Genomic DNA, 15,202 nt, shown 5'->3' on the forward strand with positions numbered 1-15,202 from the left:
TAATGCCAGTAAAAGGCTAAAGTAATTCAGATTATAGTGAAGTTAGTAGTAAAATATCACAACTAATCAAAATCCCCACTGGGAATCTTTATTCCCATATCTCTAGGATGACGCTCTTTCACGGTGTATCCTGTTCACGGCTCAAGAGCTTTAACAACGTTACGAGGCGTGAAGCAGGATTGACCACTAGCGTTGAGGAATAACATTTCCAAGCAGCGGCAGAGTACATAGCAGGTGGGTCCTCTTATTTTATGGGCTCCAGGCGCTCAAGTGTCTCTCCCTTTACGCATGGCCATTATGCACAACTGATGTCAAACACCAAAATATTATAGCAACCTGCGATGTGTAGGGTGTTTGCCTTTCATGCCAGCAACCCGGGCTAGCTTCCCTGTAGCTCAGTTGGTAGAGCATGGTGTTTGCAACGCCAGGGTTGTGGGTTCGATTCCCACGGGGGGCCAGCACAAAAAATTTTTTTAATGAAATGTATGCATTCACTACTGTAAGTCGCTCTGGATAAGAGCGTCTGCTAAATGACTAAAATGTAAATGTAGCTTCCCTACCCCACCATTCACTACAATATGCTAGCAGGTTTACCAGTAGATTCTCACATACCCAGTTTATATATTCAATCAAATTAACACAATACATGACAAATAGATCACAAGAGTCAAATTGGGAAATAAAATATTTATTGCTAAAAACACCTACCTAATGCAGACAGACAGAATATGTACACTAGGCTACTGCACTACCAGTGATTACTCAAGAGCAGAACTTTTATAAAGTACTCAAACAGGTCCAGTCTCTCCACTTCACTCTTCATCCATGGCCGTCTTGATGATCTCACCCCTTCTGCTTTTTGCCGCCTCCTCAAACTTAGTGATGGCCTCATTGCAATACTTTTTCTGTAATAGGAAAATAGAAGACATTTCAATCTGGTATATTCATAATTTTCCACACACATCTCAGAGATACAGTATGCCTATATTTTCCACTCAGAGATAGGCCTGTATTTATAGGACACATTTGATCACTTGATGGATTCTCAGCACTAGTAGAGACCTGGGATGGAGTGTTTGATCTGCAGCAAAACCAGGCTTAACATACTCCTATTAGTTTTAATACACACACTGCATCAAAAGGTTGGTTGGTCCTCATTAAAGTCCTAGAGATCACTTCATTACTCCCCTTTTGTTTACAAAGCTCTACTATACAAGCTTCTGACTTACCTAACTTTGTTGTTAAAGTATAAAAATGTGATACCAAACCCGGTCACTGGGTTGGTTAACTCTTGAAATCCCTCAGGTCTCCACCAAACTAAGTAAATCCACTTTTAGTTTAATTTTTGGAATCAAATTACAAAATTCACTTCATTTGGATTCCCTGGCACCACTAGGGCAGTTTAAAACCAAGATGAGAAATGGTGTGCAATTGTTTTTGATTGACTTTAATAAATGTATAAATCTGATGTTCTAATGTAATGCATTTGTTATTGTATCTTGTAGTTTTATCTTTTATGTCCTCAGAGCACCATTAAAAATGAGACCCTGGTCTCAATTGGGATCCCCCGATTAAATAAAAGTTTATAAAATATATAATTGTTGATATTCTTGTTCTACCCATATACAGTAAGCCACACCATAGGAGGAGCACTAAACCTACTTAGTTATCAATATTGGCAATAGGTATACAGTGAGGGGGGAAAGTATTTGATCCCCTGCTGATTTTGTACGTTTTCCCACTGACCAAGTACTAAGTCATGTTTTGCAGAGGGGTCAAATACTTATTTCCCTCATTAAAATGTAAATCAATTTATAACATTTCTGACATGCGTTTTTCTGGATTTTTTGTTGTTGTTATTCTGTCTCTCACTGTTCAAATAAACCTACCATTAAAATGATAGACTTATAAATGATAAGTCTATCATTTTAATGGTAGGTTTATTTGAACAGTGAGAGACAGAATAACAACAAAAAAATCCAGAAAAACGCATGTCAGAAATGTTATAAATTGATTTGCATTTTAATGAGGGAAATAAGTATTTGACCCCTCTGCAAAACATGACTTAGTACTTGGTGGCAAAACCCTTGTTGGCAATCACAGAGGTCAGACGTTTCCTTGTAGTTGGCCACCAGGTTTACACACATCTCAGGAGGGATTTTGTCCCACTCCTCTTTGCAGATCTTCTCCAAGTCATTAAGGTTTCGAGGCTGACGTTTGGCAACTCGAACCTTCAGCTCCCTCCACAGATTTTCTATGGGATTAAGGTCTGGAGACTGGCAAGGCCACTCCAGGACCTTAATGTGTTTCTTCTTGAGCCACTCTTTTGTTGCCTTGGCCATGTGTTTTGGGTCATTGTCATGCTGAAATACCCATCCACGACCCATTTTCAATGCCCTGGCTGAGGGAAGGAGGTTCTCACCCAAGATTTGATGGTACATTCCATCGTCCCTTTGATGCGGTGAAGTTGTCCAGTCCCCTTAGCAGTAAAACACCCCCAAAGCATAATGTTTCCACCTCCATGTTTGACGGTGGGGATGGTGTTCTTGGGGTCATAGGCAGTATTCCTCCTCCAAACACGGCGAGTTGAGTTGATGCCAAAGAGCCCCATTTTGGTCTCATCTGACCACAACACTTTCACCCAGTTGTCCTCTGAATCATTCAGATGTTCATTGGCAAACTTCAGACGGGCATGTATATGTGCTTTCTTGAGCAGGGGGACCTTGCGGGCGCTGCAGGATTTCAGTCCTTCACGGCGTAGTGTGTTACCAATTGTTTTCTTGGTGACCATGGTCCCAGCTGCCTTGAGATCATTGACAAGATTCTCCCGTGTAGTTCTGGGCTGATTCCTCACCGTTCTCATGATCCTTGCAACTCCACGAGGTGAGATCTTGCATGGAGCCCCAGGCCGAGGGAGATTGACAGTTCTTTTGTGTTTTTTCCATTTGCGAATAATCACACCAACTGTTGTCACCTTCTCACCAAGCTGCTTGGCGATGGTCTTGTAGCCCATTCCAGCCTTGTGTAGGTCTACAATCTTGTCCCTGACATCCTTGGAGAGCTCTTTGGTCGTGGCCATGGTGGAGAGTTTGGAATCTGATTGATTGCTTCTGTGGACAGGTGTCTTTTATACAGGTAACAAGCTGAGATTAGGAGCACTCCCTTTAAGAGTGTGCTCCTAATCTCAACTCGTTACCTGTATAAAAGACACCTGGGAGCCAGAAATCTTTCTGATTGAGAGGGGGTCAAATACTTATTTCCCTCATTAAAATGCAAATCAATGTATAACATTTTTGACATGCGTTTTCTGGATTTTGTTGTTGTTATTCTTTCTCACTGTTCAAATAAACCTACCATTAAAATTATAGACTGATCATTTCTTTGTCAGTGGGCAAACGTACAAAATCAGCAGGGGATCAAATACTTTTCCCCCTCACTGTAATTGTTACAGGGATTTCCAAAGACCTAGTCCTAGCCCAACTTACAACGTGGAATTTCAACTTACAATGTGGAATTTCTGCTTCTCTTTCTGGAGTTTGAGGAACTCTTCCACAGTCAGGTCATTCACACTCTTCTTCAGGGAGATGAAGTTGCAGCTGGGTGAATGAGACTTATGCTCCTTCCTGAAACAAGAGTCATGCCATGATGAGGAGAAAACACTAGCAATAGGATCAATATCTAATGTAGCAATTGAGGAGGAACAGCAAGATCTGAGCTTGAACTAGCCTCGGCTCCCAGTCTTTACTCACTGGGCAGAGGCTAGACATTCACTACCCATAGCCTGATTCATTATCTGGTGATAGCTAGGCGGTAGTGTGTTCAGATTTCTAGCACCTGAAACATGCAAACATGTAAATATATGCATGCATCAGGTGATATTGTCTAAAATAAACTACTAGACAACCAGTAGAGTTCAAATGTTATTTTAATGAACATTCTGTCTCGCAGAGGTCCTAAAAAAGGACCCTTTTCAAATGATCGTATTGTTATATCTCAGATGGTATGTTAGGTCTGTGTAACCTTGTAGTTACACAGACCTCTTCAGAGTATGTAGCTAGCTATCCCAAGAATGTATGCTTAATGAGCGTAGTCTGGCCTGCCATTACTCCTTAAGGTCAGGGTCCAAGGACCTTGTGTTATTTTCAGAGGTAAACTGGCTCTGGCAGACATTTTTAGCAGTTTAAAATGTGTTGAACTTATTTAACATGGATGCTTATTATGGTAACAGAAAAGTAATGCAGTGTTTAATGACAATGTTTTTAAGTACCGGTATTGCTGAAAGACCAATAAACTAAACTGCAATACGGTTCTAGAAACATACAACCCTTCACAGTAAAATATACACTTTCTGTTTTAACTGTCCTTATCACAGTTGTAGCCATAGATAAATGATAGAGGCCTCTAGTGACCAAAAAGCTGTTTTAGCATGGGCAGCGCCACTGAGGGCTTGCACCATTAAATGTAGTCCTTCGGTTACACACAGGTGTTCGGTGCACGCTAGATGGCTAATTAGTAAAGGCGGTCACCTCTTTCTTCCGCCTAAAAGGTGCATAGTAATTTAACCTTTTTATTTTCGGAAAATAACCTCTCGCTTATATGAAGGATAACTACGTTCCTTATGTTTCCAAAGACTTGTTCACTTTCAGACCGAGCGTTGGGACTCTTAATAAAAGCCCGGGAAGAAGATATTCAATTTGTGCTAAAAGTAAGTAGCGTCTATGCATGTTGTAGTAACTAGCTTAAACCCTTACCATGCGAGCTTAGTAAATAGCAATAAAGGACACAATTAACCAATATAGGCTTCTTTAGCCATGATCAGTGTCTTACAACTCACTCTGGGTCATCATCTGGCTCCCAGCCCTCCAGTTCTTTGAGACAGAAGAAGCACTTGGCTATGTCCGGGCTGTTCCCTGTTGGTGTGTGGATGAATCCAGCTTTGGCCATCTGGAATGCACAGCAACAAAGTAACTTAATCGTGTTAACGTTTTCGCTAGTAGATTAGACCAGAGTGAAAAAATTGCATACGCATAATTTAGTGTAACCTAACTGAGAAAAGTGAATCACCAAATAATGGACAACTTTGTGTAGTTAACTAGCTACTACGTGCATTTCTGAAAGTCATGGCCGAGCTAGCTAACGTTAGCCAGTTTGTTTCGTTAACTTACGTTCTCTGGAGTGCAAGCGCAGCCCTCTTCGAACGGCCACCCCACGTAGGTATTCAATCTGGTTTCATAAAAGTACATTTTCGTATGGTCTTCACTAAAGGGATCCATAACGCGTTCAACTATTAGTTTAAAATAGATAGCAACACCCGAAGCCAACGAAAATCTATTTGAAATTTCGGCGGACGTTTGCCTGCGATGTTATGATTGGTGGGTGGCTAGCAGCGTCATGACATTATACGTCGGTCTTGGTGCTTGGGTAATGTAGTTTTGAACGCTGATTTGTCAGAAACAACATTCGCGTTTTTTGCATCCGTCAATAACTGGCTGATGCATTTCAAGCAAACTACAACACCGAAACTACCTTCAGATATTTATTATGGGCATAACTTTGTAGCAAATAAATTACTTGAAAAGCATCGTACTGTTTACCGATTCTTCCTTGGTTCGGGCCAGTTATTCTTACAGCTATCGGCGAGATGTGCTGTTGAGACTTTGGCTGAGTTCGGATTTGTACTGGGCGCGACGAGCTGTATGTCTTCAACACACGAGCTGAAACTGACGGTAGGCTGAATCTCAAACCTTACACTTCGCCCACTTCAATTTACTAAAGGTGATTTATACGACAAGGAACTGATTATTAATGAACACTGTTTACACACGGGTGAATAGCAGGTGAATGATTATGATAAACACTGAGGTGAATAGGAGGTAATAAAATTAACTGATTATTTATTAACACTGACATGAATAGCAGCAGGTAAACATGACAAGGAAGAGATTATTGATGAACACTGAGGTGAACAGCAGGTGAACTGAGTATTGATGAACACAGGTGAACAGCAGGTGAACGGAGTATTGATGAACAGCAGGTGAACTGAGTATTGATGAACACTGAGGTGAACTGAGTATTGGTGAACAGCAGGTGAACAGCAGGTGAACTGAGTATTGATGAACACTGAGGTAAACAGCAGGTGAACAGCAGGTGAACTGAGTATTGATGAACAGCAGGTGAACAGCAGGTGAACTGAGTATTGATGAGCACTGAGGTGAACAGCAGGTGAACAGCAGGTGAACTGAGTATTGATGAACACAGGTGAACAGCAGGTGAACTGAGTATTGATGAACACAGGTGAACAGCAGGTGAACTGAGTATTGATGAACACAGGTGAACAGCAGGTGAACTGAGTATTGGTGAACAGCAGGTGAACAGCAGGTGAACTGAGTATTGATGAACACTGAAGTTGTAGTAAGGGTTTGAACCTGGCTGTTAGCTATATGTGATATTCTTAATGGACAAGAAACACTCCTCTTTGGTTGGTTCTTGTCTGTGTTATTCTATGCTGTCCTTCAGTTCCTTAGTCCAGTGGGTCATTTGGTGCTGAGTGAGGACAAGCAGTGTGTCTGTGCTGTCTGTGAGACTGATGGGGTGTACTGTGTTGATCTACCAACTCTGCACCCCAGGTATGTACCTCTTCATTTGAACTACTCAGACTGACCATGCAAAAATGAAATGTATATTTGATAAACCTCTCCCCTTGTTCTCTCTCCTTAGGTCTCCCACTCCCCCAGCTGACCAGTCCCCTGGCCCTGCTCTCTTCAAAGTGTCGTCTAATTCGCTGGCAGCCAGAGACAAGGGTGTGTGTTCTCTGATCGAGGTGGTGGGTCCGTCTCCCTGCGAGATGCAGTCTGGGGGTTTACTTTCTATAAAGCTGCTGACCAATGGAAACTGACTGGAGTTTAGTCTACCTGTCATTACTGTTGGTCAACATGATGACTCAGAGGAAAATGACAGCGCGGTAGTGGTCGTGCAACCTGTGTTGGCTTATGTTTACAACAACAAAACCACAATTTTCATCATTATCATCATCCTCACTAGGCGTTGGCCATTTTCTCCTGGAGCCTCTCCTCTTCAAACTCCTCTTCGGCGTCGACGCTGCCCTCATCAACTCCCCTATGATCCTTTGTGGCCTGCTTGATGGGCGTCTCTGCTCCCTCCCCTTACGTCTTCTGGGATGACCAGGCCTCCGTGTCAGAGTACTACACAGCCCGGAGCAGCCAATCACTTTTATTGTAACCTTAGCCAGGGCAAATGGTGGTCCTCAGTGTTTGGTAGCAGTGGGCCGACAGGGGAGGGTGGTGCTGGTCAGGACCTGTGAGGGGAGGCCGGAGGAGAGGAGTAAGGTAGCAAGCTTCATGGAGGGGTGTGTGTCGTGGCCTGTTGTGTGTGTGTGTGTGTGTGCGCAGGCAGGAAAGGCCTGTACCATAGCACCGGCTCAGATACTCTAGCCTTGGATCTCCCAGGGGAGCGAAAGGCAGCTCCAAGCCCATGAGAGAGCCTGATGGTAGGCCACTGTGAGAGGCAAGACCAGGGTCAGGCCATGGATAGACCCAGGGAGTATGCTGTCCTGTCAGCCTGAATGTCTGCAGGGTCATCACCCTGGCTGGGCCACTCACACAATGCCTCAGGTAAAGGTGTATGTATATGTGTGTGTGTGTGTGTGTGTGTTCAGCTCACCCAATATTTTCTGTGACCAATCTTTGTTGTCAGGTTTGTTTTATATATGTGTGTGTGTGTGTGTGTGTGTGTGTGTGTGTGTGTGTGTGTGTGTGTGTGTGTGTGTGTGTGTGTGTGTGTGTGTTACAGGCACAGTGCAGCTGGTGGCGTTGTCTCTCAGAGGGAGGCTCCAGCTGTTGAGGTAACTGTAGGGGACACCAGTTTGAAGGAGGTTACAGTGAGGGAAAAAAGTATTTGATCCCCTGCTGATTTTGTACGTTTGCCCACTGACAAAGAAATGATCAGTCTATAATTTTAATGGTAGGTTTATTTGAACAGTGAGAGACAGAATAACAACAACAAAATCCAGAAAAACGCATGTCAAAAATGTTATAAATTGATTTGCATTTTAATGAGGGAAATAAGTATTTGACCCCCTCTCAATCAGAAAGATTTCTGGCTCCCAGGTGTCTTTTATACAGGTAACGAGCTGAGATTAGGAGCACACTCTTAAAGGGAGTGCTCCTAATCTCAGTTTGTTACCTGTATAAAAGACACCTGTCCACAGAAGCAATCAATCAGATTCCAAACTCTCCACCATGGCCACGACCAAAGAGCTCTCCAAGGATGTCAGGGACAAGATTGTAGACCTACACAAGGCTGGAATGGGCTACAAGACCATTGCCAAGCAGCTTGGTGAGAAGGTGACAACAGTTGGTGTGATTATTCGCAAATGGAAGATACACAAAAGAACTGTCAATCTCCCTCGGCCTGGGGCTCCATGCAAGATCTCACCTCGTGGAGTTGCAAGGATCATAAGAACGGTGAGGAATCAGCCCAGAACTACACGGGAGGATCTTGTCAATGATCTCAAGGCAGCTGGGACCATAGTCACCAAGAAAACAATTGGTAACACACTACGCCGTGATGGACTGAAATCCTACAGCGCCCGCAAGTTCCCCCTGCTCAAGAAAGCACATATACATGCCCGTCTGAAGTTTGCCAATGAACATCTGAATGATTCAGAGGACAACTGGGTGAAAGTGTTGTGGTCAGATGAGACCAAAATGGAGCTCTTTGGCATCAACTCAACTCGCCGTGTTTGGAGGAGGAGGAATACTGCCTATGACCCCAAGAACCCCATCCCCACCGTCAAACATGGAGGTGGAAACATTATGCTTTGGGGGTGTTTTTCTGCTAAGGGGACTGGACAACTTCACCGCATCAAAGGGACGATGGACGGGGCCATGTACCATCACATCTTGGGTGAGAACCTCCTTCTCTCAGCCAGGGCATTGAAAATGGGTCGTGGATGGGTATTCCAGCATGACAATGGCCCACAACACACGACCAAGGCAACAAAGGAGTGGCTCAAGAAGAAGCACATTAAGGTCCTGGAGTGGCCTAGCCAGTCTCCTGACCTTAATCCCATAGGAAATCTGTGGAGGGAGCTGAAGGTTCGAGTTGCCAAACGTCAGCCTTGAAACCTTAATGACTTGGAGAAGATCTGCAAAGAGGAGTGGGACAAAATCCCTCCTGAGATGTGTGCAAACCTGGTGGCCAACTACAAGAAACTTCTGACCTCTGATTGCCAACAAGGGTTTTGCCACTCAAGTATTAAGTCATGTTTTGCATTTTATAACATATTTGACATGTGTTTTTCTGGATTTTGTTGTTGTTATTCTTTCTCACTGTTCAAATAAACCTACCATTAAAATTATAGACTGATCATTTCTTTGTCAGTGGGCAAACGTACAAAATCAGCAGGGGATCAAATACTTTTTTCCCTCACTGTAAGGAGGCCGTGGAGGTGCAGTGCTCTTCCATGGCAACAGTGTGTGGACTACACATCAGAGGACCTGGCCTCCACAATCACAAGACCTCAACCCAATTGAGATGTTTTGGGATGAGTTGGACTGCAGAGTGAAGGAAAAGCAGCCAACAAGTGCTCAGCATATGTGGGGAACTCCTTCAAGACTGTTGGAGAAGAATTCCAGGTGAAGCTGGTTGAGAGAATGCCAAGAGTGTGCAAAGCTGTCATCAAGGCAAAGGGTGGCTACTTTGAAGAATCTCAAATATATTTTGATTTGATTAATGTTTTTTTGGTTACTACATGATTCCATGTGTTATTTCATAATTTTGATGTCTTCACTATTATTCTACAATGTAGAAAATAGTAAAAATAAAGAAAAACCCTTGAATGAGTAGATGTGTCCAAACTTTTGACTGGTACTGTACACTCCTCATCCTCTGACTCCGGTACCATCCCACATACACTCCTCATCCATAACATTCTCTGACACTGGTACCATCCTACATACACTCCTCATCCATAACATCCTCTGACTCCGGTACCATCCCACATACACTCCTCATCCATAACATCCTCTGACACTGGTACCATCCTACATACACTCCTCATCCATAACATCCTCTGACTCCGGTACCATCCCACATACACTCCTCATCCATAACATTCTCTGACACTGGTACCATCCTACATACACTCCTCATCCATAACATCCTCTGACTCCGGTACCATCCCACATACACTCCTCATCCATAACATCCTCTGACACTGGTACCATCCTACATACACTCCTCATCCATAACCTCCTCTGACACCGGTACTATCCCACATACACTCCTCATCCATAACATCCTCTGACACCGGTACTATCCCACATACGCTCCTCATCCATAACATCCTCATTCTCTGACACTGGTACCATCCCACATACACTCCTCATCCATAACATCCTCATTCTCTGACACTGGTACTATCCCACATACACTCCTCATCCATAACATCCTCATCCTCCATCCCACATACACTCCTCATCCATAACATCTTCATCCTCTGACTCCGGTACGATCCCACATACGCTCCTCATCCATAACATCCTCATCCTCCATCCCACATACACTCCTCATCCATAACATCCTCTGACTCCGGTACCATCCCACATACACTCCTAATCCATAACATCCTCATCCTCCATCCCACATACGCTCCTCATCCATAACATCTTCATCCTCCATCCCACATACGCTCCTCATCCATAACATCCTCATCCTCCATCTCACATACACCTCATCCATGACATCTTCATCCTCTGACTCCGGTACCATCCCACATACACTCCTCATCCATAACATCCTCTGACTCTGGTACCATCCCACATACACTCCTCATCCATAACATCCTCATCCTCCATCTCACATACACTCCTCATCCATAACATCCTCATCCTCTGACACTGGTACCATCCCACATACGCTCCTCATCCATAACATCCTCTGACACTGGTACCATCCTACATACACTCCTCATCCATAACATCCTCTGACTCCGGTACCATCCCACATACACTCCTCATCCATAACATCCTCATTCTCTGACACTGGTACCATCCTACATACACTCCTCATCCATAACATCCTCTGACACTGGTACTATCCCACATACACTCCTCATCCATAACATCCTCTGACACTGGTATCATCTCACATACACTCCTCATCCATAACATCCTCATTCTCTGACACTGGTACTATCCCACATACACTCCTCATCCATAACATCCTCTGACACTGGTACTATCCCACATACGCTCCTCATCCATAACATCCTCTGACACTGGTATCATCTCACATATGCTCCTCATCTTCATCTGCAATACACAACCCTACACTCACTCTCCAACATCTCTCCTGTAAAGGAGAAGGGAATGACTATTTGTCTCCCTCTGCTGTTTCTGTACCCCAACAGCATTTATTTCTGTTAATGTTGAATGGTCAAGTCATGTTTGCAAATGTGTACATACCAAGTGTTGTTGTATATTTTACATGTGTTTTGTGTGCATTATAATGTAGCCTACCTGTAAAATTGAAACAATTGGTTTGAAGATCGTCACTTCACTGACAACACATTATCCACACACGCAACATATATTTTACACAGAGAATTTTTATCATTTTTTCATAACGTTTCAGAAAGAGTAAATAAAGAAATATTACAAAGGAATGAAGCAAATGTTGTAGATTACTAGCACTATACTCTTTCTAGATGTAGTCTTGTTACAGCTAACGTGTAACTGTAAGGTTGGTTTGCAGGGGAAACCCTGTACTAATCTCAAATGACCACACTCCTATTTCACATATAGAGGCCTATAACTTATGACCAAGCCATTAACCTATGTGTCTGTGGTCTGAAGTAGGCCTGCTGCCCTACGTTGGGAATAGGGTGACATTTGAGATGCAGCCGCCGATCATGCTTGCAAATGTGTGTATCCTTTGACAACGCTATGATGATAAGGAAGCTATCCGCTAACAATGACTCGGCTACGATAAGTTGATGACTTTCTGAGTTCATTATTACACATCTCTAAACTGTCACTTACAAAAGTCAGAATTGGCAAAACAGCAAGGAAGAAAGTGGGTGGAAGAGAGGAAAGGAAGAATTGGGAAAACCACAGAGTAGAGAGTGAGAGGGGTGGAAGAGAGGAAGGATTGGGAAAACCACAGAGTAGAGAGTGAGAGGGGTGGAAGAGAGGAAGGATTGGGAAAACCACAGAGTAGAGAGTGAGAGGGGTGGAAGAGAGGAAGGATTGGGAAAACCACAGAGTAGAGAGTGAGAGGGGTGGAAGAGAGGAAGGATTGGGAAAACCACAGAGTAGAGAGTGAGAGGGGTGGAAGAGAGGAAGGATTGGGAGAGGGTGCAATAGCTAATTGGTTTAAGGCCCCTTGGTTTTACACCAGAGCGGCTCTATAGCCATTTGTAGCAGTGGGCAGATAGTAGTTATGTAGTACTTGTAGCTGCTGTAGTAAAATAATTATAATATATAATAATAATATAAATGCCATTTAGCATATTGTTTTATCCAAAGAGATTTAGTCATGTGTGCATACATTTTACACATGGCTGGTCCCTGCAATCGAATTCACTATCCTGACGTAGCAAACGCCATGGTCTACCAACTGAGCTACAGAGGACCAGTAGAAACCAGAATAAACTTCAAAATGGGAAACCTAAGCCATGACTACTCCTCTGTGTGTGAGTATGATAGTTACCCTGAACCTTGACTTTTACTAGTAACATGTTGATTAAAAAACACATAGTAAAATCCTCATGGGCCTATAATGCATAACGTTGTTTGGACTGTGGCGTTGACTCACTGAACAGTGTTGGCTCCACCAAACATCACTTCTTTCTTAACTGAAAACATGGGACCCCTTACTCCCTCTTCTGTCTTCCCTGCCTCCCCTATGAAAATAGTCATTGTTATCTCTTTGTGCCTTCTCCTGTGGCTGGCATGCCAGGAGTAGGTTGAGTGGTGTGAGACAGGGCCAGAAAGGGCCCTAAGGGATAGGGCAGAAGTTGCCACTAACTACTGGTACCAATCTATTCATTAACCGTAGGACATTGGGGTTAGGGTAATGTGGTAATCTGCCCCAATCAGATCCTTGATCTGTACTTGGGGGTAACCTCTACATCCAGCAGGGTAGGAGAGCGGTCTCCATATAGTCCTGGATCAGTACTCCCAGAGGGCAGAGCTGTCCGGGGTAGCCCCATCTCCCTTCAGCGTTCCCCCCTGGCCTCGCAGGTATCTGCCGTTCTTGCCTCGGATGGAGATGCGTCCGTGCTCCAGGAACTCAAAAGAGAAGTCATCTGGTGTCTCTCCGTCTGAACACACCAGACCACTGCTGTTCACATACCAGAACCTCCCTCCCTCACCTACAGTGGGCGAGAGAGAGAGAGACAACATTGGACTGGCAGCACTATACGAAAGGCCTTTACACATCAAGACAGATTAAAGCAGAAAACAATAGATTAAAAATTAGAAGTTGCACGGAAATTCTTAATTATTTATAGAAAGAAAACACATTGAATTCTATGCAGTAAGCTATAATGTGTATATCATAACCTCACCTTTGATGTGGTAGGCCCCGTCACTGAAGTGCAGTGTGAAGATGTCATAGACTGATCTGTTGGCATCCAGCGTGTTGGAGTTCTTATGGTGGCAGATGAAGCCATTCTCCCCTCGCAGGATCAGCATGGGACGGTTTATCAGCTTCAGAACCAACTTCTCATCCTCACCTGATCAGGGAGGAGAAAGAGTGCAACGAGAGGGAAGGAGGAGGGTAAAAAAGAGGTAGAAATGATGGATAGGGATCTTAGGTTTAAAGAGTATAAGAAGCATGGAACCCACTCAACCACTTTCACAAACACAAACAAACACAAACACACACACTGACCTATGGAGTCGCTGATGGCTGCTAGTTGGCCGTTCTTCTTGGTGCAGATGTATTTCCCGTTACTGGCTTGTAGTGCCACCCTGTGGCCCATCCACTCCACTGCAAACATTGTGTTGGCAGACCTGGAGAATAAAGGGTTAGGGTTGTGGCTGGAGAGGGGGTTAGGGTTGTGACTGGAGAGTGGGTTAGGATTGTGACTGGAGAGGGGGTTAGGGTTGTGACTGGAGAGGGGGTTAGTCACTGGCTTACTGGTGTTCTTCCATGCCATCCATGGGAGGGATGCATAACTTGAGTGGGTTGAGTCACTGACGTGGTCTTCCTGTCTGGGTTGGCGCCCCCCCTTGGGTTGTGCCATGGCGGAGATCGTTGTGGGCTATACTCGGCCTTGTCTTAGGACGGTAAGTTGGTGGTTGGAGACATCCCTCTAGTGGTGTGGGGGCTGTGCTTTGGCAAAGTGGGTGGGGTTATATCCTGCCTGTTTGGCCCTGTCCGGGGGTATCATCGGACGGGGCCACAGTGTCTTCTGATCCCTCCTGTCTCAGCCTCCAGTATTTATGCTGCAGTAGTTTATGTGTCGGGGGGCTAGGGTCAGTCTGTTACATCTGGAGTATTTCTCTTGTCTTATCCGGTGTCCTGTGTGAATTTAAATATGCTCTCTCTAATTCTCTCTTTCTCTCTTTCTGTCTTTCTCTCGGAGGACCTGAGCCCTAGGACCATGCCTCAGGACTACCTGGCATGATGACTCCTTGCTGTCCCCAGTCCACCTGGCCTGCTGCTGCTACAGTTTCAACTGTTCTGCCTGCGGCTATGGAACCCTGACCTGTTCACCGGACGTGCTTGTTGCACCCTCGACAACTACTATGATTATTATTATTTGACCATGCTGGTCATTTATGAACATTTTAACATTTTAACATCTTGACCATGTTCTGTTATAATATCCACCCTGCACAGCCAGAAGAGGACTGGCCACCCCTCATAGCCTGGTTCCTCTCTAGGTTTCTTCCTAGGTTTTTGGCCTTTCTAGGGAGTTTTTCCTAGGGAGTTTTTCCTAGCCACCGTGCTTCTTTCACATGCTTTGCTTGCTGTTTGGGGTTTTAGGCTGGGTTTCTGTACAGCACTTTGAGATATCAGCTGATGTATGAAGGGCTATATAAAAATACATTTGATTTGATTTGATTTGGTTAGGGTTGTGGGTGGAGAGGGTGTTAGGGTTGTGGCTGGAGAGGGGGTTAGGGTTGTGGCTGGAGAGGGAGTTAGGGTTGTGGGTGGAGAGGGTGTTAGG

The 15,202-nt window shown here is 44.3% G+C and overlaps 2 protein-coding genes and 1 long non-coding RNA gene across 3 annotated transcripts in view; 1 reads left to right on the forward strand and 2 right to left on the reverse strand.

Moving 5' to 3' along the window:
* Positions 1-672: 672 nt before the first annotated feature.
* Positions 673-5,408, reverse strand: birc5a (baculoviral IAP repeat containing 5a). Its single transcript, XM_014209101.2, has 4 exons — positions 5,166-5,408; positions 4,835-4,944; positions 3,506-3,623; positions 673-905 (listed from the first exon to the last, which is right to left on the reverse strand). Exons 1-4 carry the CDS (start codon positions 5,271-5,273, stop codon positions 813-815), a joined length of 429 nt encoding a protein of 142 aa, XP_014064576.1. The 5' UTR covers positions 5,274-5,408; the 3' UTR covers positions 673-812.
* A 240-nt stretch (positions 5,409-5,648) lies between these two features.
* Positions 5,649-7,956, forward strand: LOC106610013 (uncharacterized). Its single transcript, XR_006771145.1, has 3 exons — positions 5,649-6,626; positions 6,718-7,631; positions 7,810-7,956. It is a non-coding gene; the product is annotated as an uncharacterized lncRNA (long non-coding RNA).
* Positions 7,957-11,710: 3,754 nt separating this feature from the next.
* LOC106610076 (fascin-2) overlaps positions 11,711-15,202 on the reverse strand; it is a 40,264-nt gene continuing 36,772 nt past the window's right edge. The window contains exons 4-6 of the mRNA XM_045724436.1: positions 13,918-14,039; positions 13,592-13,759; positions 11,711-13,396 (exon numbers count right to left, since the gene is read on the reverse strand). Coding sequence (XP_045580392.1) covers positions 13,194-13,396; positions 13,592-13,759; positions 13,918-14,039 — 493 coding nt within the window. The 3' untranslated portion in view covers positions 11,711-13,193. The remainder of the gene's footprint in view (positions 13,397-13,591; positions 13,760-13,917; positions 14,040-15,202) is intronic.

The sequence above is a fragment of the Salmo salar genome, chromosome ssa01, assembly GCF_905237065.1.
Source record: "Salmo salar chromosome ssa01, Ssal_v3.1, whole genome shotgun sequence".
NCBI classification, from domain to species: domain Eukaryota; kingdom Metazoa; phylum Chordata; class Actinopteri; order Salmoniformes; family Salmonidae; genus Salmo; species Salmo salar.